Source organism: Electrophorus electricus, chromosome 10 (genome assembly GCF_013358815.1).
Source record: "Electrophorus electricus isolate fEleEle1 chromosome 10, fEleEle1.pri, whole genome shotgun sequence".
In the NCBI taxonomy this organism is placed as follows: Eukaryota; Metazoa; Chordata; class Actinopteri; order Gymnotiformes; family Gymnotidae; genus Electrophorus; species Electrophorus electricus.
In genome coordinates, this window is record NC_049544.1 from 20,500,984 (window position 1) to 20,528,027 (window position 27,044).

The following is a 27,044-nucleotide window of genomic DNA, read 5'->3' on the forward strand; positions in this document are numbered from 1 at the left end:
TATTTGTTCTGGCTTGCTATAATTGCACAGGTCTGTAAAGCTTCATGAACAAATGCTGTTGAAGGACATAAGATCAACTCTTTGTTTTTAGTGACATGACAGTAGCATGGTCTTTTAATTCTCAAACCTATATTTGCACATTTCTGATACATTGGGAACCAAGAGACACTGCTCTATGTGGTCAAAATTTGTAAAAGGTTCACCACTATCAAGTGAGAAGAATAAGACAGGCTAACTTCTAGTAAAATTTATATATGTTATATATTTTAATATATACATTTTTTTTCCTATAATTTAGCAGGGTTGAATAAAACAAATACAGGGAATCCTGATACTGCAATACCAGATTTTCCCTCCATAGTCCACCAGAACGTTTGAAAACAGAACAAATGTTTCAAACATATTGTTGGCGCCAGTCAGAAGACAGCTGCTGTGTTTGTGCGTGTGATTAAAGAGATGCTTAGCATTGATGATTCATTTGCATAAAATTCATCTTGGCTCAGCTTTCACTGCATCGCATCCACCCAGCTCGAAGTGCCAGACCCATCATGCACTGCGCAGCTGGGACTGCTGGAACCAACGCTTCCCAGTAGCAATGAAGGGTCTGTTGCATTGCGTTGCCTGGTTAGAGCTTATGTATTGCATTCACAAGCAATCACTCTATGTGCATTCATCAAAGGAAAGGCGAAGTCAGCAGAGCATGTTCATTTTATTTATTCGTTACTTTTGTACAATTACTTGAAAATCTATAGGACCCCCAAACAGTAAGTGATGCATCTTGCGGGGCATCTTCAAAAGAAACCGAAAATGAAAACAAACCAAAAATCCTTACAGCAGAAGACAATACTGATCTCTTAATTTACACAGGTTACTTGATAATCAGAATAAACTTCATTTTACAATTTTATCCTTCATTACAAGATTTTTTCTTCTTTTTTTAAAACATTTACTTTTAACTAAAATTAGTATTCTAAGTGACCAGTGAAGCGTCTGCTCAGCAGTGAAATGTTTTCTTTGGACATTAGAAAGTGAGTGCAGATTCACAAAAAGAGGATTTATATACACATCTTCATCAGTATTTACCATTTCCACATCAGCAACAGTGTGCATTCATTGCACCTGGAGCACATTTCCATGTTGAAATTTGAGAAAAATAGATCCGGACCGAGAAATAAAAGATGCGACCCGCGCTCACACACGCTAGCAGACCCTGGCTACTAACTAGGGGAGAAAGACATAGTTGCATTTGTTGGGTGGGTGGGGTTGTGTGTGTGTGTGCTCGCGTCTTTAAAATTCTGCGAAAGGGTAACATTTGTACAGCTCTAAAACGTAATTCAGCAGAGCAGATCTAAGCACTTTTTGGTCGATACGAGTACTGGAAGAGCAAAAGGGATTAACACCCCCCCCCAAAAAAAGCATGTTTGGTTTGGAGTGAGTGTGTAGTGTAGAGCTGAGGAAAACTGAGAAAACATTACAAAAATGAGAAAAGCAACAATGTAATCCCCATAACCCTTCAAAAAGAGAAACGTGCCTTTGACATCCATACTCTCAGTATGAACGTTCTCAAGTTTCTGGCTCTCGACCTCGTACCAGCGGAGAAACCGGAGGGGTCCCCAAGGCCCACACTGACATGGGATCAGATCTGCCTGTTTGCCTTTATATTTACTCTGTGTTATGTGCATAAACTGATCCTAAAACTAGGCTGACAGTAGTTTAATACGCACAATCAAAGCTCTCCATACCTGTCCCAGTCGAGCTAGACACACACACACACACACACACACACAGACACATATATATACATAACACACACACAGCCCATCACATGGCCAAAATGAGCGTGAGGGGTTAGAAGACAACTTTAAACTAAATCTCCTTTCCTCGTCTATAAAAGTACCAACAGAAATGGTGAGATGAGGAAAAAACATTTACAGAATACAATTTCCATACAGTGAGCTTGTGTGTGCATAACATGTGTGAACATACTCTTCTTAGTAGTTGTCATGAGCTTGTCTTCATCCCATCGCCCTCCTCTCTCCATCAGAATTCAGCAAAAATGTCACAAGGTGTCCAAGCAACCGAAGGACGCTTCAAATTGCTTTTCAAAGTGCAATCATTTTCATCCAGATATGTGAGGAAAGTGTATATATATAATTTTTTCAAAAGGTAATGAGAAAAGTCTCTTATTGTACAAGAATTGAAAGTCTCTCTTCATAATCCCGGCCACAGGAGGAAGTCCGCTGGGTTCAGCTTCTCTCACTCAGCAAGAAAACACATGGGCACAGAACTACACTTCCCACAAAGCACTACCTTCCCTGTCAGCAAAGAACAGCTATTTTCCTGCCGGAAACATGGACAGCCATGCTCAGATGGGAGGCCTCAGATGACTTGTGGGATTTTGTCCGTTTCGACCCTTTGCTTTCTGCTTCATTGTAATAAATAGACAAGATGAAATAAACAAATCAAATGAGTAAACATATATCATGAATACACCAAACCTTCTGTGAGTTCAACAACAACATTAGCAAACAACTGTCAGTGGTCATCTCACTCTTATTAGGACATCATCAATATGAGAACACAGCCACACTCCCCCACACCCTCCCTCAGGATACAAGGTATCCCTCACATGGGTTCACTCATGGAGCTGGACTAGGATTAAATTCAAGCAAAACCAAAGCCAAACATTTACAGTCTCAGCAGGTGTAGGTTTGTGTGCAACCTAGTATGTGAGTGCGTGGTTTTGCTAAACTCATTAAATGTGCATGTAGCGTGAATAGCCGAGGGCATTTCTTAGACATAGTGCACATACGAACACCACACACACACACACACACAGAGAGAGGGGGATTGGGCCCCTCAATCCCACAACATAGGGAAGTCACAGGAACCAACAGCCATATGCGCACGCATGCACACACAGACACACACACACGTGATTTGTCCACAGAACATGGTCCTGCTAGAGCTATTGCACTCATTAGTAATGTCCAAACAGAGCTGCTGAATAGGGACGAGAGCAGAGGTGCAGTTGTAAAACAGGAATATAAATCCACTTTAATCTGGAAAGCACACTGGGGTCCACTGGAGTCCTCACATCCTGGCCTGCCATTGGCTGGGGGTTCTTAAATGCCTGCTGCCATTGTGATTACTTCACTTCTAGTATGGAAGGGTTGGACTCCATGATGGCCACGATGATGCGATCGATGTAATCCTGCAGGCGGTAGTTTATTTCCTCCTGCTTCTGAATGGCCTCCATAAGCTACCACACACACACACACACACACACACACACACACACACACAGTGTATGCAACCTCATTTGATTAAAATGAAAGGTATGTGTCTAAATGTGTAATATGAGTTATCATAAGTTTTCATGAAGGGGTGTGTGTGTGTAGGCGCGTGCATGATGCACACCTCTGCTCGAGAGACGTTGTTGATCTCGGCAGCCAGGGACTCGGACAGGGACTCGGTAAAGAGACTTTTGGCTCCCTGAATACTCAGATTAATAATCTGGCCATTCAATTCATCATTCTGCTCCTTCAAACTCCGGTTATCCTGGAGAGGGAGAAAGACAGTGAGAGGGAGAGAGGGGAAGAGAATATGAGGGGAGAGTAAAAACTGCGACTGGGGGCACGCGTGCGCGCCACTGTTTGGATCTCTCTGGATCTGTGTGTGTGTGTGTGTGCGCGTGCCTGTTTCAGTCTGCGGATCTCCTGCTCTAGCTCATTCTCTCTCATGTGTGTGTTGTACTCCTGTAGGCCGGCGCCAGGCATACGGCCGTGGCGCGCCTCCATCTCCAGCTTAAACAGCTGTAGGTGCTCCAGCTGCTTCCGCAGGTCCTCGATTAACTACCCAGGGTGGCAGACAGCAACAGAGGGGGCAGAGAAAGGGAAAGAAGGAGAGAAGGGTGGAGTGAGAGAGAGAGAGAGAGAGAGAGAGAGAGAGAGAGGTGTAAACACAAAGCGTGCCAGAACGACATCGAGAGAGGAAGTTTAACTACATTCCCCACACACACACACACAGCTCCAACTGAGAAATCCTATGAAGCTTGACCTTTAGAGAGTCATACCTCCTGCGTACTCTCCTTCTCTTTCTGGTTGCTATGGTGCTCGTGGCTTAGTTTGTCTGCCATTTTCCTGCGAGACTCCATTTCTTCATTTAATCTGTCAGAGACATCATCCATCTCATCCTGGAGCTTTCTTTTCTCCTAGAGAGAGAGAGAGACAGACAGACAGACACTGAGTCATGTGTACAGGTATAGCATAGGTTGGTTTCCCAGATCAAGACTAAACTGTATTGATTTTAATGCTGAAACTGCACTACAATTTATAAAGCGACAGTGTGTACAGGAAAGCAGCCCCAAACGTGTGGTTATAAAGGAGACCGTTTACAGCGGTGTTGAGCAGCGTGTGCACACGTGTTCGTTACCTCTTCCAGTCTTTCAATGTTGGCTCGCAGGCAGGGTACACATGACCTCAACTCACTGTTCTCTTCATCCAACAGGTGTAGCCTGCGCACAACACACACACAGTCAAATGCAAGGAATGGAACTGCTTTCTGGCCAGAAGGTGGCAGCAGTATGCAAAATCCTACTACTCCTAGAACAGACCCACCTCCACACACCCACACATCCACACACCTGGCCTGCAGATTCTCAATTTCCAGGTCTCGTTCGCGCTGCAGTTTGGTGAGGGTGTCACGGTGTCTGCGCGTGAGGGTCTGCAGGTTCTCTTCAGCACCAAGCTCCTGCTCCTTGAGCTGCTCCTCCAGGGCGTTGGCGCGGTGCACCAGCGCCAGGTTCTCCTGCCGGAGACGAGTGTGCTGCTCCTCGCTCTCCTCGGAGTCCTTCTCCAGCTCACATACACGCCGCTCCAACAGCAACACCTGAGCATGCACACACACACACACACGACCTTCAGATTCAGATAAAACTAGAAACCATAGAAAGGCAGCTCTTAGCTAAGGACAGTTTATGATATAACTATCCAGTGTGATGGACTTTCTAGTGATAATATATGTAAATTTTATCTGATTTGTATCGCGATTGTATCCTGGTGATTTTAATATTTTAAGCATTTGCATTTATACTTTTTAATCAAATGAGTCTCTGGTGAGGTAGAAGAAAAGTCGATTAAAAGAGTGCAAAACACAAATCTGCAGACTGGCCACCAACGTGCTAGATCAGAGAGATCCTTTATGAAAATGGCAATTCTGAAGACGCCAACTCCCTGTGTTTTTTACGCTGACCTTACCTTTACTTATTAGAGCTACTGCAGTGTTTACATATGTTAAACATGTCCATTCCTCTGTGGAATGCGCTGGCATCAAACAGCCCCAGCTGGCTTCACCGTGGGCTCTGTGTGTTTGACCATCACAACAGCCCACCTCATAATTTTCAAGGTAAAATAAGGGATAAGGGATTTGATGCACCTGTGGTAAGTTGAGGGTCAAGTCATATCTTGTATAAGTCTTTGATTGCATTTGTTTCCCAGTTTGTATATGCGCAAAACTATCTAAGGGTTGGGTGCATCAGCTGGGGCTGATGCGGTGAAAAACCTGTGCCGTTATCACAAATACCAGCATGGTTAGAACGCTTCTCAACCAGTCCAATTGTGAGGTTGGAACAAAGCATTGTACATTTTTTTGTTGATGTGCTAGAAGGGGATTTGGCTGTCAAATATGACTCAGAGGGGAAGATTTAATGTGTTTCAAATGCATTTACGTCTCCATTTGTTATTTGGATAATCCCCATCTGGATGTCACCGTGATACTTAAGATGTATGAATCTATGAGGAGTTAACAGGGGTCTATGCTGTGTAATTCGTATCTCTTTAGCATACCGGGAGGGTGAGGGTACCTTATCAGTGATGTCACTGTCAGCAAGGTCTAGGACGTCTCGGCTAAGACTGCTCATGCCATCCAGCCCACCAGATTGCAGCAAATGCCTAAACACACACACACACAATTGAAACACGTTTTACAGTATTATTAAAAAAATAAATAAAAACAAAACATTGAAAGGTTAATATGACAGTTACTAACTGCAAAAAGTTCAGTTGAGTCTCACCTTGCTGCCTTCTTACTGGACAACCTTTTGCTGGAGCTGAAAGAGATGCAGACGGGGGGGGAGATCACATGGGTGTCGGAAAAAACAGGAGAGAGAGAGAGGGAGATAAGGGAGAAAGGAAGAGAACAGGAAATATATATGTCAGGAAGACAAACTGACGGAGGAAAGAGACAAAGGTCAAACCCCCCCCCCCCAATCCTTCATCTCCAACCTGTGAACCAAAAAAGGCATGGTGGAGGGCAGTTCTGATTGGTCAGCTCTTTACCAACCCCCTCTGGGGCAGAAGAACCTTTATTAAACACTAATTACAGGAAGGTAACAGGAAATGAACACGCTGTTCCTCTGACCCAGAAGTGTGTCCCTCACCCTTCACTTCGGTTCCACCACAGTGCCTCGTCCTCACGTCCTTTCTGAGGACAAGCTACGTTCAGCATGAACACTTTAATGGGACCAATCACCACCACCGGAAGCCTTTTTTCCCTAGCCAACATCACCAGCTGACCAATCAAAACCTTCAAAAAGACTTCACACAGGCACTGGTGCATAAATGTTTGCTACCAACACACTGCAGATATACTGAGCTCATAACCGGAGATGAACCCTATATCAAAAGCTTTGGAGGTTTCCCAGAACACAAAATAAACAAGTTGCTTATTTATTAAGCAGTGTTGTGTATGTATGCTCATGCAGTCCAACACACATTCTCAGCACAAAATTGGGAAGCAATCGAAAAAGGGGGCCTAAGGAACTGGCTATAAACACACGACACACTGCATGTGCACAAGCTGTGAGGGTGGGGTGTATTTGGGGGACATGGGGGAAATATGCGCGCAAACACACACACACAATTTGGCAGCATGCTTGTTACCTATTCATTTCTAGCAAGTGCAGACGCGTAGACAGATCCTCAAGGCGGCTGATCTGTTTGTGACAGTGCGTGCAGAAGAACTCCAGAGATTCCGACTGCAGAAAGCTCTGGAAGCTAGCGGGAAAAAGGTCAGAGCTGAGGAGGACAGGAGAGGAGAAAAGGAGAGAAGAGAATTTAAATTCGGAGAACTTTTATTAGAAGAATTTAGCAGAGTAAAATTGATGCGAGGAGAGGAGAAGAGAGGTCAGGAAGGAACTCAGTAGAGCGGAACTGAGGAGAGATGGAAGAAGAGAAATGTAAGAGAGAATGAGGGAGAGGAAAGGAGATGTGAGGGAGAACAGCATGTCCGCATAAGACAGAGAGGATGTGCAGAACGGTGAGATTTAAGGAGCAGTTTAATGTTGAAGGGCATCAGAGAAGATTCAGACAGACATGGAGGCTGTTATCAACTACACCAGTGGAGTAGACATCATGTTTACCTCAGTGGATAATACAGAGACACACCCACTCCCACAACCCCCCACTCCCACATTTGTGTAAAGCAGAGCTCACGCCTTTCCTGATTCGAGTACTGTTGGCTTATTATAAATTGTAGCCTGTAGATTTTAGGTCCAGACCAAAGTCAGCATTTTACTTGTGTATGCATGTGCGCGCACGCGCCAGAGTTTCTTTATATAGTTCAAATCATCCAAGAGAGACGGGTGCAATAATGTTGAAAACGGGAAAAGCTTCACTTCAGTGTGCACTTGAGTAGATGTATGGCTTGCCTCAGCTGACTGCTCACATCACACACACACACACACACACACACAGGATGGCAGAACGCTCGAATGTGTGCGCACACGTATGCTAGCATGTGCAGGCGTCAGGGTGGAGAGAAGCAGCGGCCTTCAGAAGTGCAGCGCTGCATGGGTGGGACCAACCACACCTGTCCTCTCAACCTGCCATCTGTTTCAACTGTGCTAATCAATACAGACGCTCTAAATGTGAACGGCACTATAATTAACACTGACGCACAGGTAACCACCCTTATATGCCAAGTCAAATTTACTCATTCTCGCTCTCTTACACACACACAAACACACGATTCTCACAGCTGTAGACAGCTATTTGTGGCTATGAAGCTATTGTATTAATATACCAAGGCATTAGTTATTTTTAACATCAGAGTCTATAATTAATGTTAAAGCTAAACAAAATGTGCTGATACACACAGACACACACACACACACACACACACACACACACACACACACACACACACACACACACACACACACACAGTGGACAGCTATTTTTGGTAATAAGGTTATATTAATACACCAAAGCATTATACATATTCTTAAACGCAGAGACTATTTTAAAAGCTAAACATAATGTGAAGATGCACTCGCACGCTCACACGCACACACCACTGTCCAATAGTCCTAATCTTGAATATGCATTTGGTACGCGTGTATGTCTGTATGATTATTGTGTCAGTGCCGCTGTATACCTGGGTGGCACTCGCATTGATGGGCGATGCAGTGGGCTAACAGGATGTGGGTGTGGCTCCGGGTCTCCCTCTCCCTCAGGCGCCGCCCTCCCCTCCTCTTGATTGGCCAGCATTAGGTCTGCAGCAGAGTTACTCTCCCCAAAGTCTTCAAAGTGCTCCTCTTCTCCACAAATCACAGGACCCAGGGTGTGACCATGCAAATCAGCGCCAAGGGAGAACCTGCCAGAAGGCAATAAATAAACAAACAAACAAACACATGAAAAAGAACAGAAAGGAAAAAAGCCGAAGAAACTAAAACACACAAAAACACTAAACTTCTAAATTTGTAAATATGAAAGATTTATTACAATGCAATGTTTTTGTTCTTATATGAACAAAATGAAGAAAAAAAAAAGACACGATTTGCTTGCACAACTTTGCTGTGCATCAATAACGCAATGATGGAAAAACGACACCAAACTACATAACGTGAGTGAGTAGATGCTGTTCTAAACGGGTCCGGACGGTTCCACCGTTCGTATGTGGCTTACAGTGTATATTAAGGCGCTGGCTGCGACAAAACTGTAGTCTTCCCTCTTTGTGAAAACTGAACTTTAGCCCTAGGTGACGTACAGGCATAAAGTTCAGATGACACACACGCTATCTGCACACGTGAGGTCCTTGTTAAGTGTATGATGGAACTTGTACACTGTGTCTTTGGTGTCTTGGATACATCAAAATGTTGTTTCTTCTGACGCCACATATGGAAGAATAGAAAAGTGACACACACACACACCCACCCACCCACTCACAGAGAAATGGGCCACCTCAGAACCCTGGCACGGTCTCCATGGCAATGTGACCCAAACAGCCAGAGACAAATTCAGCTTAGGCCACACGCTGAAGAACAACGAGAAATACTACTGAGAAACCCCACAGGCTGATGAGTCATATTTTAACCAGCTGGAGTAACCGACCAAAATAACCCTGAATCAGAGGCAGCTACATGTTGTCTGCTGGAACACATTTGTGGCATTAAATGAATCTGTAGCAATTATGGTAGTGTTGAGTAATAACTGTTATAGCTTAACTGTGTTTTTATTATTATCATTATTATTATTATTATTATCATCATCATCATCATCATCATCATTCTGGGGGCAAGTTTGTTCTAGCACCTTCAAATAAAAGTTTTTTTCTTCTTCAAAACTCGATATAGCCAGCCCATTCATTATGCATCAATTTTAACAGTTTCCAAAGAAATTAAAATGGATGATGTTCTTGGACTGTAATATCAGAACTAGTTCAAGCAACTTAACCGCTCTGACCATTATGTCTGTTTAGGTTCTTCCTTACTGCATGGATGATGTTATGTGAACACCAATCAGACAGCCTTATTCATGTTACTGCTGTTAGGTGGCGTGAGCACGGCGATCAGAAACATGCACCCACCCACAACCTCCACCCACACACCCCCACCCAGCAGGCAGAGACGATGCCTGCGAGTGGGTCTTCAAACAGCGCTGCCTGTTCAACAATGAAACGCACCGTTTTTCTGCAGCGCAGGGTGTCGAGGTTTTCATGCGACGCTCAGACGTTGCTGAACCAAAAATCCAGATAACTGGATGACCCAGAGTCAGGGCTACGCTACAGTCTCTCATTGAGTAAGCAAAGCTTTCCACTTAGCCAACACAATGAATCTTCACTTGTTTCAATTTCATTCACCCCTTATATTCTCACCGGCGTGGGACTGGATGTGAAAGCTGTGTGTTAATTGTAACCTTGGGGTCCTTGAAAAGTGCCTTATAAAATACATTAAGCAAACCACGAAAAAGATTATACAGTCCATAACCAGTACAGCCAAGTCCAATTCAGAAGGCAGTCCTTTCGGGCCAGTATTCCCAGAACCATTTTCGGATTTCAGGAGAAGCACAATTCCAGTTACGACCAGTACAACCACCTTCTTCACCTCATGCACCCGGTGCTTTCACAAGCTGCGTGTCCGTGCCACTGTGGTTGTAGGGGGTGTCACGACCAGATAAGCTGGTAGCTCAGTAAATCTGTGTGTGTGTGTGTGTGTGTGCGCGCACTTGTATACGCAACAAACTAGCATGACAGGTGAATCTGTAACAGATATAGAAGCCAGGGGGCGGGGCAGGGATTAAAGCTGCTATGTCTGAGTTTACTGGAAGCGTATTTAGCCCAGACAACGTGAACCTGACAGAGCAGAACACTGGATGTGCACAGCGTGCATGCGCGTGCACACGAACACACACTTGCTCAAAGCCAAAACCCCAACGGGGGGGGGGGGGGGGGGGGGGGGGGGGGGGGGGGGGGACAGAGGGAGAGACAGATTGATAGACAGACCCTAGGGATGAGGAAGAGGGAAAGAGCACAGTCCAGACTTCCTGCTATTGAGAGAAAAATAAAGACACCGCACAGTCAGCTACCCAAGCTGATAACACACAAACATCCACCCACCCAAGCACACACAGGACACACTAACAACTTGCTCAGCACAGTTCCAAATTCTCGGCACTCCAGAAACAGAATTCAGTGTCAACACTTGCGCGCGCGCACACACACACACGTATACTGGCCCACACAGAACCGTTGTAAAATACGCTCAGACATGGTTAATCTAGGGTGAGTGATATGTACCAGAGGTGTGGATGAGTCACTCTAACAGGTGGTGTGTGCATCTCTGCAAACGATGCAAGGCTCTAAAGCCCAAAGGCTGGATACATACAGTCAGCATAACCTCAAGACACACACACACACACACACACAGGAATGCGTTTTCTGACTGCATCCAGATAGCCTTGCCTCATATCACTGAGAACCAGCAAAAGATACTGCAGCACATGCAGTTCACCATTTAGTTCAAGGTCTCAGGCTGCAACACAGTGTGTGTGTGTGTGTGTGGCGATACTGCTCAGTCAGTTGTTCTCTCCTTCAACTGCACGTGTGTGTATTACCTGTTGCGCTCCTCGTTCTCTGTGAGTGTGTTTTCGATACCACTGTCTGTCTCGACATCTTCGTGCAGTTCGGGGTGCACCAGCGCACCCGTGTCTTCATCTGTAAACGTCTCGCACTCGCTGTACGCGCTCTCCGACCCCAGATATGCACTGTCTGACACTTCCGCCTGCTGTACGCAAACACACACACACACACACACACACACACACACACACACACAGTTTATCTGAATTTGGAAAAATCTGACTTGCTAAACTAATCACCAAAATCCACTGCACATAAATTTAAAAAAACGCCACGCTGCAGAAATAGTTATTCGGTGAAACGCACACAAAACACACAAATCACTGTACACCATGGACTACTATTCAGTGTACACTTTGGAATAACACACCCACACACAGGACACCCAGGACCGTTACAGTCTGTGTGCTTTGTGTGGGTACTGAAAGTGCACGTGTGCGCAAGGAAAAAAAATAAAATAAAAATATCCCCAACGCTGAACAGAGGAACGTCAGCAAGAGTCGGTGGCCGATAGTGCTGAAACCCCTCCAGCTGCTGTGGCTCTGAACCTTCCACCGCTCCAACACACAAACATCCCAGCGAACCAACGGCCACATGGGAAGAGAATCTGACGGGTGATGGAAACCCCCAGGAAAAGAGGTGCGTGCGGGACAGAGTTTGTTTGGCAATCGAGCACTCATTTCCACGAAAACTTACTGTAAAACATTTGAGCACAGTTCCCCGAGACGGTCACAGGAGGATTACTGACTTACCAGGCATGACGTTAAATTCGCAAAAAGAACCTTCTACATCCCAGCCCTTGAGGCCAGGCTGAACGGAACGCCATGCTACGGTTACCACAGCAATGTCCTAATGCACTAAGAAGGGGTTAAACCCAGTCAAGGGGGGAAATAAATAGGGTCAGCATGTTGTGCTCGCAAACTTCCCCAGAACCCAAAAGTCAGACAGATACTGCACATTCACAGTTTAAACGACTGTACGCGACTCGGACCAAATCGCAGCAGAGTGAACTGGTCCAATTTATTACAACAGCCAATCAACATTTGATCACGTCCATGAAAAGTATGCAGTCACAAAGACAATGAACACAGTCCTAACTCTTAAGACCCAGAGAGAGAGCGAGCACTCTAAAACCCACCAACAGCTTGTTGTGCGCGCTGCGTCAGGAGGCCCTTCGGTCTCCAGCTCACCATGACACCACGAAACCTACGTTACCTGTGTGAACGGTGGAGCTCCAGGGTCTGAGGTCCCTGGAGCGCTGGAGGCCATGCCCAGAACCATAGTCTCAGCCTGGGGTCGCACACCCAGGGGAAGAGGGTCAGTGCACAGAGGTCCGGAAAACAAGGCAAACGCTACGCGTCCATCCGGGCACATTCGGAACGACAGAAGAGGTTTGAAGAGGAGAGGGAGACGGAGAGAGCGAGCGAGGGAGGGGTAGAGGGGCCGGGTTTGTAATCTCTGAAACAAGTAAAGGGTAGTCTCTTAAGTCCGAAGGGCAGAACAAGCAGGAATGGGCGGAGCTAATGCGCTTACATGCTGTTATGTTCTCTGTGAGAGAGGGTGTGCACTTTTACTCCGCTGGACATCACGCTCCACCCAGGCACCTTGTTTGTTTTGAAAGCAAACAGAGAAACACCACATTCATTCAGGGGGCTAGAGAGAGAAGGGGGTGAAATTGGAAAGAGGGCGGGTAAACTAAACTAACCTCCTGGGTGCGTCTCCTCAAGAAACCCAGTGACTTACATTCATTAACTCCGCAAAAGCACTCGGGGATCTACAGGAAGGCGCAGGTGCTGAACCGCCAGCCGCTTTTAAAAGGGTAATTCGTATTTCTCTCATAACTGGGCCCATTTTTGCGCCAACACAAACATGTAGCTTTGGACACGCGGATCAAAGCCGCCAAGGCGGTGAATGAATCTTTTCAGCTCCGACAGCTCTTCCCCCTGTGACCCGGAGGGTGATCACATGTCTTTGACGGGCTCATTCTCAACAGTCCCAACTAGCTGACCTCACCAGCAGGTGGAGCTCCGAATACGGTGAAACGCCCTCCGCATCCCCCTCCGCTCCAGTGTCGCGAGAGCTTCGGGACAAAAACGCCGCAGGCTCGTCATCCTCCCGCCCCCCCCCCTTCACCGAGGAGCAGCGGGAGGAGCGTGCCTGCCGCCCGAGACCTATCCCCTGTGACCGTTTCCCCAATCGAACTGTTAATGGATATTTCTGACACACCACCCTCAAGCCTGGAGCGATACTTATGTGCATAAACCCTTCATTGACACTGCTGTGTCTGGACTGTAACACTAAACAGGTGTTACTGATTAAGTTGCCTCTGGGTGTAGGTGCGTAAACTGGATGTCAGATATACACACAAACATGCCTAGGAAAGAAAAGGTGCAAGGGCTTTCTTACTGAAACTGGCTCTCTCTGTCTGTCTTGTTCGGTCTGTCTGTCTACCCCACCCCTCCCCCCATGACACACATTCTTACTGAGGTAGCAGTGTAAAATGACCACAGAATTGCAGAGGAGAGTTAAACCATTTACTCTCACATGCACACACAATCCAGGAAAGCCAGATATGCCAACCACAGCATAATGGAGGTATGCAGCCTGAAGCTACCAAAAACAAAGAAATGGAGAGTACAGAAACAAACAATGTGTCTATAAGAGAGAAAGAGAGAGAGAAAGTGTGTGTGTGTGTGTGTGTGTGTGTGTGTGTGTGTGTATACACGAGTGAAAGCAAGAGAGGCAGACAGGCAGGAAGGGCAGCAAGAGTTCAGATGGAAACAGTGAGTATTGAAGACGGATCACGGAGCAAACAAAACAACTGAGAGAGAGAGATACCTCATCATATTCTTCTGTTGCTCCGCTGCCGTCTGGTGGACTGAGCTGGAGCCTGTACAGCTCAGGATCGGAGCCTGAGAGACACAGAGAGAGGTTCAGTTCTTCCCCCTCTCAGGTGACAAGCACGCGTCCGTCGTCAGCGGCCGAGCTGCACTTTCACGCGTCCAGCAGCAGGGGGCGGCAGGCTGAACGACTCAGTCAGTGAACAGGGGGCGCTGGCGTCTTGATTACACAACGCACTAGTCACTCTCCCCGAGTCATCACGCAAAGTGGAGCGTTCAACCACAGCAGACAAGGCACATGGGCAGGCGAACATCACCATGACAACGACGAGAGGACGACTAGAAACCCACGAACACATGCACGAGTGTACTCACACTCATGCACGCACACAGTAAACGTAGCCGTGCAGCGATATCATGATGGCAGTTCACTGATTGCAGGAACAGCAGTGCATAATTTAAAGAGCTCAGTCACACTGCTGTTACTCTTCTTGTCCGCGCGATCATTTCTTTCTCTTATTTGTGGGGACAAAGAGATTTAATTACAGAAAGAAAAAGAGCAGAACATATATTTATTCACTCATTTTATGTTAGGGGGTAACAGAATTTCAAAACATCACTGTAATGTAGTTGTGTTTGTGTGTGTGCGCGTTGGACCAGTAAAAATCTGTGCATGCACGTATGTTACACAGATCATGCATTTTTAATAGCAGCAGAACTCAAAATCAGTTCACACGAGCTGGTTTTCCCTGGACGCCTCAATTGCTCTTTACTCGTTGGGCTCTCTCTCTCTCCTCACACACACAGATGTATAGAGGGTCACAGAGACAGTACACAATGTTCAAGAAGTTCTAGTCCAAAACATAATTACTGTGCATGTGTACCTCCGTTGCTGATGGCAGTGATGCCCCTGTGGAAATCCTCAAAGCTGATGACACCCAAGCCACTTGGGTCCAGAAATCGCGTCAGGTCCTTCACCTGAAACACACACACACAGACAAGAATGAAACAGCTTTCCTCACACATACCGAATAACTCCAAACAACAATTCTAGAAGAAAATGTCATGACACACGCACAGTAGGTAGCAAAAATGAAAGCTAAAAAGTCACCCAGCCTCCATCTGCCTTTGTTGAAGAAAGCAGGCCTATGAGAGGCAACTAGCACTTCTGTGTGTGTGCACAGATGCAGGATGCCTGAATGCTCCACTGGTCTCGAGTGTGGGTGATAAAGGCACAGAAAGTTGACATTTTCTAAAACTGCTCATGTTGACTGTCCCTGTAAGTCTCCCTCACCTCCAAGACAAACTCTTCTCAAATGCACCTTAACCACAACATTAGTGCAAAGTAGTGCATTTATTAAAACACTAACCTCTTCGCATACCATCCCAAAAACTGTGCGTAAGCGTGTACACCTCAGGCACTCACAATGATGCATCAAAAAAAAAAAAAAAAAAAAAAAAAAGACATGACTCCTCTTAGCGCACATTGCACACAAACGCAACCCCTATAGATACATTTTAAACAGTGATAGAACATGCACACGCGTGCGTGCGCACACACACTAACTCTCAACAAGCAATTCTCAGACATAATCAGTCAGGCCTAAAAGCCTGTAGCCTAGCAACAGGAGATCAGGTTTCCAGGGAGACCAAATGGGGTTTCAGAGTCAGCACCACACACACACACACACACACTCTGAACAGTGTGGAATGCGACAGACAGAATTTGTCAGAAAGATGTGGTGAAGCAAGGCATGGTTTTTTTGTGTGTGCGCGCATGCAAGCCCAGGAGTTTCAGTCCCCTGAGTGCTGATTGCAAGGTGCTTAATGAGGAGTAGGTCGCTTGCAGGAAAAGGAAAATATTCTAAATACATGCTCAACACAATAATACGTCTCTAAACACACACTAAACTCGCCAAACACCCACATCCCAAAACATTAAACACACGCACCAAATACATGCTAAATCCACACACATACACACTAAGCACATGCTAAATCCACAAACACATCAAACATGAAATGCTAACAAATGCACACACTCAACACACTACGTGTATAAACTTGAATGCTTATTGGATTTAAACATTTCAGGTGATGTGTATGTGTGTACTGAGGGAGGGTGTGGCCTAAGGAGATCAACAGCCTATACCAAAGGTGTGCATAAGTATTAGGCCACTTCTTTTCCTCAAGCACAATGGGCCCAAAAAAAAAAAAACCTCTGAAAAGTTGTAAAGAGCTTTCAGAGAAATTCAGTACTCTTAAAATTGCTAAGCTATTGGGGTGTGATCACAGATCCATCAAACGTTTTGTTGCAAATAGTCAACAGGGTCACAAGAAACGTGTTGAGAGAAAACACACAAATTATCTGCCAAAGATGTGAGAAGACTCAAACGTGAAGCGACGAGGAACACATCATCCTGCTGTGCGGTCGTATTCCAGAACTGCAACTTACCTGGAATGCCCAGAAGTACAAGGTGTTCAGTACTCGGACACGGCCAAGGTAAGGAAGGCTGAAACCCCACCACCACTGAACAAGACACACAAGGTGAAATGTCAAGACTGGGCCAAGAAATATCTGAAGACAGATTTTTTTCAAAGGTTTTATGGACTGATGAGACGAGAGGGACTCCTATAGCAGCGGGGTACTGCTATGGGCTGGTATTATTAAAGATGAGGTAGTTGGACTTTTTTGGGTTGAAGATGGACTCAATCAACTCCCACCCTAGTGCCAGTTTTTAGAAGACACATTCTTCAAGCAGTAGTACAGGGATAAAGTCTGTATCTTTCAAGAAGACCATGATTTTTATGCAGGACAATGCTCTATCGCATGCATCGAAGTATTCCACTGCATGGCTAGCCAGTAAAGGCCTTAAAAGATGAAAGAATAACATGGCACCCCTTCCTCACCCGACCTTCTTAAATGGGAGATTTACGGTGAAGGAAAACAGTACAGCTCTCTGAACAGTGTCTTGTTGCTGCCGCACAAAATGTTGATCAACAGATTAAGAAACTGACAGACTCCATGAATGGAGGGCTTATGACTGTTGTTGAAAAGAAGGGTGCCTATATTGGTCACTTTTTGTTGTCGAAATGTCAAACAGATATTTTCCCAAGAAAGCCAAAACCTCACTTTTACCTTCTTAAAATGTTCAGATTTGAGGTTTATTAATATTTGATTGACCAAGAACACTGTTGTATTTCAAAAAATAAAATAAATCTGCAAAAATACAGCTTGCCTAACAGCGTACACACACCAAACATCAAATACAAACACAGATGCTAAATACACGCACACATTTGCAAAAACATAGGTGCTAAACGTGTACAGCACTCCCACACAGGCATGACTGTGCACCCCCCCCCCCCCCAACATTTGGTGTTGACATAACCCTCACTCACAGGCATTCCAACCATGAAAATGGACACAAAAAAGGGGAAAAACAAAATGACAAATGCATTTGACATTTAAGAGGCGGGAGGAGCCTGCCAGGCCAAGCATTGCGGTGTCTGTGTGCTTTTTCCTGCCTAGGTGGGTGGGTGGGGCTGACCACCACAACAGAAAAAGCATGTCAGTGAAGTGCAGAGACCTAGTTTAGTTATTTTTAATTTCCTTATAAACGACAGACCCAACTACAGCAGGTGGATTAGATAAAGGGAAAATTGCAGGCAGAAAAAGCCATGATGTGCTCATTTGTTTAAATGACACACGGCTAAAGTATGATATTTGCTTTTGACATATTACACTGCGTTTTCTTACATGCTTTGCAGTACTAAACAGAACGGCACTTTTAGAGCAACTTCAGGAGTGGATAGCTAATGGATAATGTAAATGTCGTCAAATACGGTGGTCCTGTATGTGTGCTTGGGTAAAGGAGTGTGTCAATTTCATTAACCGTTTTCTCGCTGAGGAAGAATCTGCATAATTAGCCGTTTAATCTCATGGCAACGATCACGGGTAGTCCTATTGACAGTCGTTTGCATATTTATCGTGTCAAGTTGACGGGTTGCACCCACATACCAAATCGATAAAACAAACAGCCAAATATGCCTTTTGCCTGCTTCAAACCCAGCTGCTTCCACCAGCCCCCTCTCTCACCGGCCCTTCCTGGTAAAAGTTACTTTTATGGGATTTGCATATACAAGTTAAGCATTTCCATACTAACAATATCACCAGCTACTGGGACCATTATGGAAATGAGAGCAAATGATCTGTTAGGTGATCTTCCGATTTGGAAGTTTATATGTTTGCATGTTGTGCATTTCAGAATAAGATGTTTCCATACTATTAGATACTGCAAAAATACAATTTAAAAGCATCACTCAGCAGTAGTGTGTGCCATTTTCATTCTCTTCATTTCTGTACCTTGAAGACATTTAGACTCATACTGAAACAGTATTCTGTCCAAAATGGAGCTAAACAGTGGAGTGGAACGTAGTTTAACAGGTGTGCTCATTAACTATGTGCAAAGTGTACTTTAAGAGATGTGATCATTTCAGTTCTTTCAGACATCTCTCCCTGATACAGTCCACCAGCTGAGAGCGTGACCAGATCAAGCCTGCTTACAATCTGGCAGAGGAACACAGGGCATTATGGGAGAAAACCTCAAATTCCGGCGTCCATGTCCAACAACTGAACGCACGCATCTTCCTACTAGAGCCAAAACGTAAAAATGCTGAAGTGTGATTTTTCTGATTAATATTTCAGTTTGTGGTGTTTTTACATTCTATAAGCTCAGCTCTGGGTGTGTATCCATGGTCTACATAACATACATTTCCCTGATCTAACCACAAACTTACCCTGGATCCTACCAGAAAAGAAATACATTGAATGATGTGGTTGTTACCGCTGTTTATTTAGACTGCAGCATTATAAAATAAAATAAAAAATACTGCCATTATAAAATGATAATACTTCAAAAGCAGCAAAAAACTAATTTTAACAATGCTGTTAACAATAACGTAGTTCAAATGACACGACTTGCAATTTGACAAGTGCATTTTCACCCAAACTGTGATTTCAGTTTAAAACAGATTCAGCTCTAGTTCAAGCTCGTGCATGAACACAGAAACCCGGCAAGCAAATCTAGAAGCTCGTGATCATTCGCAGAGAGTATACTGAGGCGCCAGGAAAGAAACCTAGGTGACACGGTTTAATGTGTTACACATGCTGTGGTCGTTACACAGCACTGTTAATATTAAACTCACCATCCTACAGTCACATGACAGGAAATCAGCATCAAAGGCAGAGGTTACATGTCGACAAACGCACAGACACAAACATTCGGTCTTGGAAACAAATTCTCTCTCATACACAAGCACACGGGGTGCTCCAAGGTACGCAGCAAACAAATAAAAACATTTGGACAAAAACGTTTCAACAAGTTTGTCTGAAACACGCATGTGCCCGAAAATCACTTACTTTGGCAGGTTTTGTCAAGAGTAAAAAAAAAAAAAAAAAAAAAAGTGATAGTTTGGCCCCTAAACCTCTTTTTTTGGGGGGGGGGGGGCCCTAAAAGTATTAAATCCACCTACTCTTCCACCCAGAGCAGACGGCCCATTTGAGATGGGGCAGGTTACGGCATCGCACGCTTGTAAACAGAAGTAAACAGAGCAGCTGTGATGAGAGGGGGCTGAAAAAGAAGCAGGAGAGAAGTGGAAGGTCCTCGCAGGCGAGGGGCCCAGAGGCCAGCGGGTCAATTCGTGGAGGGCCGCCTCATAAGCCCAGTCGCGAACCCGAGCCGGGTCAGGTGTTCCGGGCGGAAACACGACACTCTCAGCCAGAGCCGGCGTGGTCGTGTGTCCTGGCAACTCTCTGGCTACAAGAATCTCGAGATCATCTGGTTTATCAGGAACACCTGACCCATAACTATAAAACCTTCATGTTGAAAGTCACGCCTGTCCACCTTAGACATCACCTCCATGCTGATTAACTGAACCAGCTAAAAAAAAAAAATAACCAAACTAATATGAACAAGGTGAAGAAACATTTGCTTTGAGAAGGAAAAGCTGGCCGTGTTGAGACAAGAATTTTCATGTCCATTTCTAAAAAAATGTTTTGAAAAGGCAAACCAAGCAGTTCTTTATTACAGCTGCTAAAACTAAAACTCGAGAGGAATCATTTTCATTGTATTTTTCTCGTATAAAAACTAACAGGAAAAAAAAAAACCTGCCTAAAGATGAACAGAACGGAAGGAACATTAAAACAAATAAAAAGGAAATAAAAACAAATACCAAACAAAATGAGAAAAACTATATGCATCAAATATAACCAGGAAAAAAAAAGTACTGACTGCTTTAGAATCAGCACCGTGAACAGCTAGCACCACGTACCCAACACCAGTCACGGACTGTTGTATCTCCCATCCTTTTTTCTTATCCAGTCTCATTATCTGACCCAGAATCAGGGTAACACAGGCCCCTCCTGTTCCGAACACGACGAGCACAGAGACCGCACGGCCGCCGCATGAGCAGGCAGCCACGGTAGAGTGCCTGCCATCGACCCGCCGAGCTCGTTTTAGCAGCGGCGACCTGCGCGCTCCCACACAAACGCTCACGCATGCAAAACTGACAGAAGTTTTGGATGGCGGCGTTGGCCATTTCTTTTCGCTAAATCGTCACAAGCATAGTCAAAACGAAGGCCTAATATGCACGCAGAGAGTCCACTAGGACCCACCCCATGGCTCCAGGTACCCTCTGGGAGCCCAGAGCCCAGGGCTTGCCACTAACCTGTCACCCACGAGGGAGGGTCTCAGAAAGGGCTTTATGTAAAGGCCTCATGAGTATGGAGTCAATAAACTGCTAAACATACCATACTGTACACATGCACACAAGTTGCTAACGTCACCTTAAGCCCTCATCTAGAAAATATTAGAACATCCACATGCAAGCATGTTTATACAAACATACACGCAGCCATATACACACACACACACACACACACACACACACACACACACACACACACACACACACACACAAACTCCCCAGTTCTGGTCTAGGAAGCTTAGCAGAGATGCTAACTAAAATCTAAAGCATCAGAAAGCTAGTTTAATAAACCATAATAACACTAACAATTATGACTACAATTAGCAATTGATAAAGAAACTGAATCTTTTTTTGAACTGCATGTACACACATGTGAGAGAGAGAGAGAAATGCAGGAAGGGCTCATGGTTTGGGGCTCGGAAAGAGTGAATAATAAATAAACTCTTCTTAGGTGTCGCTAAGATCGAGTTTCCCTGAGTGTATTGTGACCAAAGGAAAAACACATGCACGCACGCACGCACACACACGCCTCTCCGCAAGTGAACTTCACTCTCAAGACATGAGAGAATGCAAAAAGAGAAAAAATGTAAAAATTGCAAGACTGGAAAAACAGTTTCTGTTTCTGAATTATTAGCTTAAGCAAACTTTTACAAAGATGCTCAAACCATTACACCCTAGTGTGTGCAGGTGTGTGTGACCACATTAAAGCTGGCTTTATCTGATTCCAAGAGTTTACATTGCAGCGCTGCTCGCCTTTCCTAATCTGTCAACACAGTAGCCTTTTAACTTATCTAAATACACACAAGTCAATTAAACATGCACCAAATGTACTAAGTCAACGGAAAATAAAACAAAGCCTGTTTCCAGCCTTGCCTTCTGTCAGTACATTCAAATACACAGCGACAAGAAAAACACACACAAACACACACACACTTCTGACCTGTTCTGCTCCGTATGCTGTGGCAAATTCCATGAACTCCTCAATTCGAACGAATCCATCTCCATCCTGATCCAGGGCCTGGAAAACAGCCCGCAGCGCCGAGAGATCCTCCTCCTGATGTGTTGCCGTGGAAACCGTCCCCGCACCCGCGCACCCTTCCTGGGCCGCGCCTGAGCTCACGTACAGGTCTAGAGCCATTTCGGCATGCCCGGGAACGGAGACGTTCTTCTCCATTAGCGGCCTGTGCGTTTCTTCCGGCGGGCAGACTCCGCTGGGGCGGCCATCTCTTAGAACCAGGAGTGCGTTTACCTGCACGCCTGCTACCTGAGACAGATTTGGCTGCGTGTGCGTCACCCGAGGCAGCTCGGACTCAGACTGGCCTGGTGGATCAGATTCTGCACTCACGACAGCTGACTGAGTGAGCCTGGCATTGGCCCTGCCCTGCCCCTCCTCCACAGCCACGCCCACTTTGGTCAGCTGACTGCCTTCACCCGAGGGAGGGGAAGAGTCTGAACGGCCAGGAAGGCTCTCAAAGGAATGTCTTACCTGTTCCTGATCGCTATCTCTGTCCTCCTGCACACACACAACTGGTGCAGGCAATGTTGCATACAAAGGCGAGCTCTCAGCGAGGACAGCCATCGAATCCGCTGCGGGTGTGTTCACACAGCTCTGTCCATATGGGACAGCTAGCGCGTGTGTGTTTTCAGGACCTTCATCGGATGCCAGGCAGTCCTTTGCTGTGATGTTTCTTGGGTTTGGATCCCCTGGAGTTCCAGATCCTGCAGGCGCAACATCTCGCGTGCAAGTCCGCTCATAATCAGCAGTGGAAGAGTCCACAGACGCATCGGGTACCTGTGTATTTTCAGCAGCACTGTCACTTGGGCTGATCCAACACTGTCGAGTTGCACCATTCACTGGGGGGGTCTCTGACTGACGCGGGCAAGTCAACACCTCGTGAGAGGGCATGGTGGGTGAGGGGGAATGTGTATGTGCAGCACTGAGTGTGTGTGCAACTTGGACTAATATGTCTGCGACACATGCGTCGATTGTCTGTTCGCTCCCTGCATCCCCAAATAGGCTACCCATGTGTAAACGTTTGGGTTCACAGGGTTCTGGTTCTATGGGTGAGGTGTGCAGTTGGGCCTGAAAGGTGGGTGAGGTGGTGTCAGTTTCAGGTATTGGCTCTGCAGATGGATCAAATGAGTGGTCCAGAGCAGCATGAGTGACAAGTGTGGCTGGAGTTGGTCTTCTCTCAGGGATGGAGTCAGCGGGTGCCTGACACTCGGAGGCAGGGACGGAGTCAGCAGATGGACCTATTCTTCTTGTTTCCTGAATTTCCTGGGTATCGGCACACTCAGCTGGTACCTGACTCTCAGAGGCAGGGGCGAATGGGGCCTGACTCTCAGAGGCTGGGATGAAGCCAGGAGGTGGGGCTATTCTTGTTTCCCAAATTTCTGGGGCACCGGCAGACTCAGCTGGTGCCTGACTCTCAGAGTCAGGCGAACATGGGGCCTGACTCTCAGAGGCAGGGACAGAGTCAGCAGGCAGGGCTATTCTTCTTGTTTCCTGAATTTCTAGGGCAGGGACAGAGTCAGCAGTTGCCTGACTCTCAGAGGCAGGGACGGAGTCAGCAGGCAGGGCTATTCTTCTTGTTTCCTGAATTTCCGGGGCAGCGGCTGACTCAGCTGGTGCCTGACTCTCAGAGGCAGGGGAACATGGTTCCTGACTCTCAGAGGCAGGGGCAGAATCAGCGGTTGCCTGACTCTCAGAGGCAGGGACGGAGTCAGCTGGTGGGGCTATTCTCCTTGTTTCCCGAATTTCTAGGGCAGCAGCATATTCAGCTGGTGCCTGACTCTCAGAGGCAGGAGACCATGGGGTCTGACTCTCCGAGTCAGAGGCACAATCATAGGCAAGTGGTTCAGGAATCTGGGTGTCATCAGCATGTGGTGATATGGAATGACACATTTCAGAAATGTCTCCATTTAGGCTCCACAGTGACTCAGTTAATGAACCTGTCCCCAGAGTGTGTATATTCAGACAGAACTCTTGATTCTCTCCGCTGCACTCTGGTAAGGAGTCAGGCTGAGGGGAGAGTAACATCACGCATGATGGGACTGTTTGCTCAGGTGCAGACTCAGGTGAAACCAGAACAGATGCGAGAGCAAATTCCAGTTCAAGGTCATGCACCAGGGACTTCTGAGAGTCGTCATCACGAGAGACGTCTCTATCCATCTGTATTTCCATCTGCGGAGACTCTTCTCCCTCACCAGGATGCCCCTCTCTGAGTTCACAAAGATTTTGGTCAAGGAGGCTATGGGCAGCTGAAGCAGGTGATACTGACTCAGTGTGTGATGTTACAGCTGTGGCCTCCGAATCTGATCCTGCTAGGGTTCTTTCATGAACACACCATGCACTTGACTGAGGGGTATCCAGGCTCTCAGATATACAGTCATCTATTGTATTACCAGCTGAAGATGCATCAGACAGGCCTGCAGTCTCTGCCTCATGTAGCTGCAGGAGGCCACAACTCCCCTGACCTGATTGGGTGGGGACCATTGCATGCAATGCCATGTAGGTGGGCTCACTTAGAGGGTGCAGGTGAGAACAGGTGGGTGAAGAAAAAGAGGGGCTAGTGATGGGCCCAGGTAGGAGGACAGGAGCTAAAGATGGTAGCTCAAGTTCACAGGGTGCCCACCTACCTGAGCACTGTACTCCTGAGAGATTACCAGCAGGTTCCCGCAGGTCTGCAGAGCTATACAGAAGGTCCCTCACCTGCTCAGGTGTGGTCAAATATGGATCCTGACTGAAATCCCTAACCTGGGAAGGCAAGTCTGGACAGCACCCAATTACAGTAGTCCTCTCGGGGAGCCAGGTGTGAGAAAGCATGTGGTCCTGTAAGGGTTCTAGAAGGGGATGTCCTACAAGGCCATCTAAAGGGCAACCTGTGTCGGCGCTCTCTAGGGGGTGCAGGCAATCCGAAACCAGCAGGGGTGAACCCGGCCTTGACATTTGCATCATGCTACCAGTGTGTGTGGGGCTGGGGGCTGTGGAGTTAAAGCTGATTAGATCTCCTGTGTCGACATCGCTGGCCACAGCACAGCAAACCTCCTCAGCCAGCTCCTGGGCCTGAGGGGATGGATTATCCCACCGCGGAGGAGAGACACATTCCGTACTCCGCTCCCAGGGGTAGGTCTGCTCTAATCCAGAATACCGGGACGCCCGAAAGAGGTCATCTAAACTGAAGGCGTTCTCCTGGAAAATCTCGTCAAAGCTTAGAGAGACGATGGGCGGCTCTCCTTTCTGATGTCGCTCGGCATTTTTAGGGCTGCCGGGAACGACGTCATTGTCTGTATCTAAAATAAGGAATCCAAAGGAATTCTGGTCAGCTTCCCAATCGGAATGTCCTCGGGGGCTGGAGAGAACCTGCTCCATTTAGGTTCCTCTCCCCTGACGAGGAAGTAGTCCAGAGGTATGTCCTTCTATTAAAATTCCCCTCACCAGTAAGGTTTGGAATTCAAAGTCAGCTTTCGTTTCAGCATATCTAATTCGCCAAAAGGAATATTGCCGCTAAAATCCATGCGCCGCTGTGTACTAGGGGATAAATAATTAACTGTCGGACTTCTCTGGGACTTTAAATGACCGAACTGTTGTTTTACTGCGGTGTTACCATGGCGTTTGATGAGTTCATTTATTCCAACAGGCAAAGCTGCTCTGCCGCTTGGCACGGTTTCCTCGTTTCGTGTTTAGATACCCAACGCTACACAACTATATTACTTTTTATAGCGTGCTAATACTGTTAGAAAGCTAAATATGACCAACTTTACCTGATTAGCCAGCTATAGAGACCGTGACTCGCCTGCAAGTCGTGAACTTTGGTTAAATTAATTTCAGTCCACCCAATAACCTATTCAACCTCAACATAATACAAATTACCATTCGTTGACATTTAGCGTTTGAGTTAGTTAGCTAACGTTTCGCTATCGCATTAACTAGTTAATCCTGCCAAAACTACAAGAAATAACGTCTAATGTTAGATACGGTTACTCAACGTCTACCTGGGTTCATACAGCTGGGTAAAACTGCCCGAGAGAGGAAAAAACAAAACAAACAAACAAAAAAAAAACCACACACACACGGTAGCTTAGTACCCGGTTTTACAGAGGGATCATGGAAATCTGACCATCATGTTACGGCTGTATTTTATGAGTTTGCAGTACAGCCAAGATAGCGTGTTGACCTACCTCAGCACGTTAATTCCCTGTCGGACGGGCTAACCTTCCCTCGGCCTCGCCATCCTTAAATATCCAAAACTGCCTAAAGTCACCGCTTCTCAAGGCTATTTTATATATCTCATGTCGGGCAAACAATGCTAAACAGCCCACTTAATGCAGATTAATTATTCGGAAGAGAAAAGCGAATGACCGTGCAGGATAGCATGGATAGCTACCAAGAGGTAGGTATTGACGTGCTAGCGGTGGTTAGCCTTGCTAAAGCATCCCTCTCGAAAGCGGAGCAAACTGATGAACTCGGCTAACGCTAGCTAGCTGGCTGGCCCACCCGTTACCCCATGCCTTGACATCACTGAACAGAAAATAACTAGGCTCTCTGCAAATTCTTGGGCCCTGACAAAAAACATCTAGGTTAATAGCTATATTTGTTTTTGACTACACTGGCAAACGAACAGACAGCTGTTCCTCTATCAGTGTTTTTCTCCCTCCCCAAGATTCCCAGGCCACAACGAACAGGGCGAATCATCCACCTGTGCTCGTTAGCTCGGTTAGCTTCCTAAATGTCGAACAAAACCCGTATCCTACCGTTAATCCTTAATTGAGAGATAAAATATTCCCAACTGAATCTTTCAAAGACTGTTCCGAGTTAGCAAGACGCGTCCATAATCAGGTTTCAGAGAAGCGTTTAGTCTTTTTCCTGTCGATGGCTGGTAGCAGCACACATTATAGCACTCTCATCAGCAGCAATACACAACCTCTGCTGCGCCGCATACACACACACGGCGCGCAAGCGCAGCTGAGACGCCGCAGTCTGCCGATACCAACCACAGGCGTCAAGAATCATTTTCT

The 27,044-nt window shown here is 46.2% G+C and overlaps 1 protein-coding gene across 2 annotated transcripts; it reads right to left on the bottom strand.

Moving 5' to 3' along the window:
* Positions 1-690: 690 nt before the first annotated feature.
* rab11fip3 (RAB11 family interacting protein 3 (class II)) lies at positions 691-26,951 on the bottom strand. 2 transcript variants are annotated; one of them, XM_027024763.2, is made up of 14 exons: positions 21,967-26,951; positions 15,143-15,236; positions 14,257-14,330; positions 11,394-11,563; positions 8,437-8,655; positions 6,942-7,076; positions 6,074-6,109; positions 5,864-5,951; positions 4,646-4,890; positions 4,435-4,516; positions 4,076-4,213; positions 3,699-3,854; positions 3,421-3,561; positions 691-3,262 (listed from the first exon to the last, which is right to left on the bottom strand). In XM_027024763.2, exons 1-14 carry the CDS (start codon positions 25,396-25,398, stop codon positions 3,149-3,151), a joined length of 5,124 nt encoding a protein of 1,707 aa, XP_026880564.2. In that variant the 5' UTR covers positions 25,399-26,951; the 3' UTR covers positions 691-3,148. The 2 variants fall into 2 exon arrangements, with proteins under 2 accessions (XP_026880564.2, XP_026880565.2); XM_027024764.2 differs by lacking the exon at positions 6,942-7,076.
* Between the last annotated feature and the right edge of the window lie 93 nt (positions 26,952-27,044).